This window comes from Cajanus cajan, chromosome 7 (assembly GCF_000230855.2).
Source record: "Cajanus cajan strain Asha chromosome 7, NIPB_CcT2T_4, whole genome shotgun sequence".
Classification (NCBI taxonomy): domain Eukaryota; kingdom Viridiplantae; phylum Streptophyta; class Magnoliopsida; order Fabales; family Fabaceae; genus Cajanus; species Cajanus cajan.
Genome location: NC_138523.1, coordinates 21030079 through 21036898, shown reverse-complemented (window position 1 = coordinate 21036898; position 6820 = coordinate 21030079). Strand labels below are relative to the sequence as shown.

The window sequence follows — 6820 nt, the reverse complement described above, 5'->3', positions numbered from 1 at the left end:
ATTGTCGCTAATAGTAAATGTTGGTGTGATTTAAATACATTTTTAGTGGTCATTATATATTAGTCATTAATATTTTTATTAAATAATAAAATAAAGGTGAACTGTCCGTACTGCGAAGCCGAGCTCCGAGGTCGGCATCACAGCGCAAGATGACCTCGGGCACACGCTACGCGACGTTAGCTCGGCATTTAGGTAAATCATACCTGATCTCAAGGGATCTCGCTCCAAACGAGACCCATTATCTAATCTTATCATATCTTATCTCAGGCCTAGGGCCCGAACCAACCCTAATTCATACTAAGGTACATGCATTACATATACGAGATTCATACTCATACAAACCCTAACTTTAGCATCGAAGTCTCTTTTGCAGGTACCACCCCCATCTTGGAACACAAACGTACCAGTGAAGGAGGCTCATCGATCTTACCTGGCGGATCAGCTCTACGGCAGATTTTCGGTAAGAACATTTGGCGCCCACCGTGGGGCCGATCAAGACAGCTCTTATCGGCCACGCTTGTGGTTTTCACCAGAAGCCATAGCACATGCGTAATAGACGACCTAGATCACACCACTAACATGGAAAACGAAGCATCATTAAGACAACTGATCGAGCAAGTCGAGCAGATGTGGCAGCAACACGCCGCAGATCTACAAATTATGCGTGCCAAGCACGAAACCGACCTAGCCGCGATGCGGACCGCCAATGAGGCTGACCTAGCGACTCTACGCACGGAAAACAAAAGGATTCGCGCTCAACTCCCGTGGCGACACTCTGATCACCCCCCTCATACAAACAACCGCAATGAGGAAAAGGAACACTCCACTCTCCCCGACCAAGGTCGAGAAAAAGGACAAGGACGAGACAGAGGTCATGATTCAGGAGCTCGCACGGAACAGCTCTCTACCTCCCAACTCAACCCCGGCGGAGTAATGCGAGCCGAGGTAAGTCAGGAAAAAAGACCAACTCCCTTACAGGGAGTAATCAGTACAATCGCGGGTGGTTTCGTAGGAGGGGGCGCCAGCAGCTCGGCCCGGAAAAGACACCTGCGCAATGTCAACCACATACACTTCACCACCTCAGCTTCGCACCAGAGTGCACCGACGATTACTTTCACAAATGACGACTATGTCGGGGTCAACCCCAACCAGGATGATCCCATGGTTATAGCCGTAGCGTTAGCCAATTGGGAGGTTCACAAAACGCTGATCGACCAAGGGAGCTCTGCCGACATCCTGTATTGGCCAACGTTCCTCAGGTTAGACGTCCCCCACTCTCTCATACAACCTCACACAGATCCCCTAGTCGGTTTTGCAGGAAGAAGCGTTCACACGCGGGGGTACGTGGACCTACTGACAACTTTCGGAGCACCTCCGGATACAAGATGGATCATGGTTCGATACCTTCTCATGGAAGCCGACACCTCCTATAACATCATCATCGGGAGGCCAACCTTGAACCAGCTCGGAGCGATGGTATCCACCCCACACCTCACCATGAAATTCCAGGGCATGATGGGAAAATTATCTCTGTTAAAGCGAACCAGAAGACGGCACGGCAATGCTACACCGAAAGCCTGGAAATTGCCTCACTCGGTGAGCAGTGCAAGAGCGACCCCACCTCCGTGGCTCACGCCAACCACAAAGAAATCACCGATCTCGATCCAAGATCCGACTCTCACAACGAACGGCCTAGCCCCATTGACGAGCTCGATGACTTTCAGATCGGGAAACTCCCCGGGCAATCCACGAAGATCAGCAGACAGTTGACCCCAGAGTTGCGACAGCAACTCGAAGCAGAAATCCTCAAAAACGCCGACCTCTTCGCCTGGTCCAGCGCTGATATGCCAGGCATAGACGTTGATTTCATCTGCCACAAGCTAGCAATACACAAGGAGGCAAAACCAGTCGCCCAGCGGAAGAGGAAGGTAGGTGGCGAAAGGCGGGAGGCCATCATCGCCGAAACGTAGAAACTGCTAAATGCTGGCTTCATCCGTGAGGTCAGGTACACCACATGGCTGGTGAACGTGGTCCTGGTAAAGAAGAACTCGGGAAAGTGGCGGATGTGCGTCGACTACACCGATCTGAACAAAGCATGCCCCAAGGACTCATACCCCTTGCCGAGCATTGACAAGTTGGTCGATGGAGCCTCCGGACACGCCCTCCTCAGCTTCCTCGATGCCTACTCCAGGTACAACCAAATAATGATGCACCCACCTGACGAAGTGCATACATCCTTCATCACCGACCACGCCAACTACTGCTACCGGGTGATGCCCTTCAGCCTCAAAAAGCGCAGGCGTAACCTACCAGCGGCTGATAGATAAGGTTTTCCAACAACAGATCGGGAGGAACATGGAAGTCTACGTTGACGACATGGTAGTCAAGACCACCTCGGCAGCAGACCATGTCGCCGACCTCGCTGAAGTATTCGCCCAGGTCAGGAAGCACAACATGCGCCTCAACTCGGAGAAATGTGTCTTCGGCGTCCAGGGAGGCAAGTTCCTCGGCTTCATGATCACTAGCAGGGGAATTGAGGCCAATCCCGAGAAGTGTAAAGCAATCATACAGATGCAAAGCCCATAAACGGTGAAAGAGGTCCAACGCCTAGCTGGACGGCTGGTCTCATTATCCCGTTTCATCCCCAAACTCGCGGAAAAGGAAGGGCCCATTTTCACCCTGCTGTGAAAACCAAAAGACTTCCAATTGACAGATCGGTGCGAAGAAGCTTTCCGAAGCTTCAAAACCTTCCTCACAACCCCGCCGATCCTACAGAGGCCGGATCACAAAACTGACCTCCTCCTTTACTTGGCCGTAGCAGAAGGCGCTATCAGCGCAGTAATAGTACAAGAGCACCAGAAAGGGCAGACACCAATCTATTTCATCATCCGAGCCCTCCAAGATGCGGAGAAGCGGTACCAGATGATCGAGAAGCTGGCACTAGCACTCGTCACCGCAGCTTGGCGTCTCCGACCCTACTTCCAGAGTCACCAGGTGGTAGTCAAAACCGACTACCCCATCAAGCAAATTCTGCGAAAGCCCGAGCTCGCCGGACGGATGATTGTGTGGTCAGTAGAATTGTCTAAGTTTGGCATCCAATATGAAAGTCGCGGACCCCTGAAAGCCCAGTGCCTGGCCGACTTCGTAGCCGAGCTCACGCCTACCACTGCTGAGGAACCTCAGGTGTGGACCTTACATGTGGACGGATCCTCCAACTCTAAGGGTGGTGGTGCAGGCATCATATTAGAGGGACCAAACCAAGTCACTCTGGAACAATCCCTTAAGTTTGGCTTCAAAGTGACCAACAACCAGGCGGAGTACGAGGCACTTCTCGCGGGATTAAGGCTAGCCCGCAACCTCGAAGCCCGAAAGGTGAGTTGCAACAACGACTCAAAACTGATGGTGGAGTAGCTCAGCGGAACGTACCAAGCAAAAGACACTCTGTTGCAGCGGTACTTTCACACTGCGTCCCACCAGATCTCGTCCTTCGACGAATTCACCATAAAGCATGTGCCGCAAGAGCAAAACGCCCGAGCTGACCTCCTGTCAAAGCTCGCCAGCACCAAAAGGCCTGGACAGCATCGAACCATCATTCAGGAAACCTTGCACTCACCCAGCTTAGACGACAAAGTCATCAACGTCAGTGACAATGAAGACCTGGGATGGATGGCAGGCATCTGGAACTACTTGAAAGAAGGAACCCTGCCCGAGGCCAAAGACGAAGCTCGGAAGATAAGGATGAGATCGGCTAAGTTCATCATCATCGGTGATGAGTTATTCAAACGTGTAGTTTCTTCTCCACTACTCAAATGCTTGACCGTGTCTCAGGCAGCCTATGTCATCAGGGAAATTCACCAGGGGATATGCGGCATGCACTCCGGGGCGCGCTCAATGGCGACCAGGGTACTCCAAGCTGGGTACTACTGGCCTACTCTGAAGTCGAACTGTCAAAGCTATATTCAAAAATGTAAAGAGTGCTAGCAATTCGGCGACACACACCGGCAACCACCCGAAACTCTCCACCACATGATGTCGGCATGTCCTTTATCCTAGTGGGGAATGGACATTCTCGGACCATTCCCCCCTGCGAAAGGTCAACTAAAATTCCTCCTGGTGGCAATTGATTATTTCACCAAGTGGATTGAAGCATGTCCACTCGCCAAAATTACCACTGAGAACGTGCGAAAATTCACATGGAAGAACATCATTTGCAGGTTCGGAATCCCTCAAACCAACGACCAAGCCAAAGCAGCCAACAAATTCATCCTCCGGGAACTCAAGAAACAGCTGGGAAACGCCAAGGGATAGTGGCCCGACGAACTTCCCAGCATCCTCTAGGCGTATCATTGCACCCCCCAATCAACCACGCAAGAAACACCCTACAGGCTAACTTATGGAGTCGATGCAATGATCCCAGTAGAAGTCGGAGAGACGTCCCACCGACGACAGGTCTTTGACACCGAGCAGAACACTCAAGAGTTGGCAGCTGACCTCGACTTGGTGGACGAGCTTAGAGACAAAGCTCAAATCCACGAAGAAGCATGCAAACTCTGAGCTTCCCGAAGATACAACACCCGAGTACGACCTCGTTCTTTTTGGACTGGTGACTTGGTCTGGCGATTGCTAGGTGAAGCCCGAAAGTACACGTCGGATGGAAAGCTTGCACCTACTTGGGGTGGCCCATTCCGAGTTACAGAAGACTTGGAAAATGGAGCGTATAGGCTGGAAGAACTCAGGGGGAAGCCCATACCGCGGACATGGAATGCTACGCATCTCAAGTTCTACTTCAGCTGAATTTTTTATGAATGAGCTGTGCACTCTTTTCCCACCTCAGTCTTTTATCCCCAAAAAAAAAAAACAAGAAAATGGGTTTTGGCTGAGAGGGTTTTTAACGAGGCACATATTTCCATCAATAAGATAACTCATTCTGTTTTATTAACACTCTTTTACCTTCACCGTCTTACTACAAAATGACATACGTTTAACACACTTATCCGAGGTCGAATCCGAACCTTGATAAAACACATATTACTCTAAATCTGAGGTCAAGTACGAACCACTTATCCGAGGTCGAATCCGAACCTTGATAAAACACATATTACCCTAAATCTAAGGTCGAGTACGAACCACTTATCCGAGGTCGAATTCGAACCTTAATGAAGTACATATTACTCTAAATACGAGGTCGAGAGCGAACCTTCGATACGAGCATCCGAGGTCGAGTCCGAACCTCAGCATGATCCATTCTACACTGACTTAGGGTCGAATACGAACCCCAACACACTTTACACAAATTCGAGGTCGAGAACGAACCTTAGAAACGCCCGTCTGAAGTCGAGTCCGAACTTTGGCATGATTCATTTTACTCTGATATAGGGTCCAATACGAACCCTAACACGCTTTACACAAATTCGAGGTCGAGTGTCAACCCTAAAATGTTAATTCGAGGTCAAGTTCGAACCTCGGTATGATTAAGGTCGAGCCCGAACCTTCGCAACGTGTCACTCAACAAAAAAACAAGGCCGAATTCGAACTTTCTTACAACTCAGCTCATTTTAATTCGAGGTCGAATCCGAACCTTAGGTCGGATTCGAACCCCCCGAAAAGATTCATTTATGAAAAACCGAGGTCGAGGTCGAGGTCTAACCCCGGCACGAACACCTCGGATCCATAAAAACACACAACAGACACCAAACGTGTCTCAAAACGCGCAAAACAGTAAAAACCAAGCGCAAATAAACAAAGAAAAATACGTATATACAGAGCTATGCTTACCAAGTTCAATACATGAATTTAAAGGAAAGTAAAGAGAAAACAGGATAACTAAACTATTACCAAAAATGGCCTACACAGAGGCATTCTCGCTAGAGCTATCCTCGACATCATCCTCCTTGACCAGTTTTCCAAAACGAACGACCTTCTCCACGTACATGCCGGAGAAGTCAAACCCGGGCGCACGGAGCCTGGCCTGGCGAGCAGCCTTGAGGAAGCCCCTCTTATGCTCCACCACGATGGAGCGCTCTACCTCCTCAAGTCTCCTCTTCAGCGCCGCCTTCTCGGCCTCCAGCGACGAAAGGTCTACTCTCTGGGCAGCAATCTCCTCCTCTTTGCTACCAATGATGACCTCATCACGAAGACGCTCCTCGGTTACCGACACCAGTTCGCTCTTCAAAAATGCGACCTCATCTCCCGAAGAGCGAACCTGCTCCAGAGAAGACATCACCTCGCCTCGGGACGAGGTAACAAGCCCCCGCAACTCACCCACTCGGGAGGCATAGTTTTCATTGGAGCGCAAGGCGATCTCCAATGACTTCTGGGCCCTGGCAAGGCCCCCCCTCGCCGACTAAAGCTCGGCTCCCTGCATCTTTGCTTTGCCAAGGGCGGCAGTCAGAACCCCGTTCTCCTCCCTCAAGACTCTATTTTCATCCTTCAGAGGCTGAACAAGACTCCTCAGCTTCGCCATGTCCTCCTGCTGCCTCGACCACTTGTGTTTCCAGTAATCCACAATGGTCGTGCCTCTCTGCAGGAAGATCTGGGCGGCATCGAAACTCCCCATCGGCCTGGCTGACTCGATCATCGCCTGATCAACCGTGCTTAGTGACCCCTTTGGGAAAAACTTCTCCGGAGTCACCGCGGCGCTCCATAGAGAGTCGACCTCCTCCGATGCGCTCAAATGCTCTAACCGCATGGGCGCACCCTCTTGCGCATAGCGGTACGTAAGATACGGTCGCTTCGGCTTTGGCACTGGACCAGGGGTGGGAAACCCAGAGCTCGGCCCCTCCCTGCGAGCCTCGGCAGAAGTAGACGCAGGTACCCCCTG

General features: G+C 50.9%; 1 protein-coding gene across 1 annotated transcript; it reads left to right on the top strand.

Moving 5' to 3' along the window:
• Positions 1 to 579: 579 nt before the first annotated feature.
• Positions 580 to 3981, top strand: LOC145949901 (uncharacterized). The gene is made up of 7 exons (XM_083060805.1): positions 580 to 1259; positions 1319 to 1395; positions 1510 to 1928; positions 2006 to 2065; positions 2344 to 2554; positions 2714 to 3372; positions 3478 to 3981. The coding sequence occupies exons 1-7, from the start codon at positions 580 to 582 to the stop codon at positions 3979 to 3981; spliced, it is 2610 nt and encodes an 869-aa protein (XP_082916931.1).
• The last annotated feature ends 2839 nt before the right edge of the window (positions 3982 to 6820 follow it).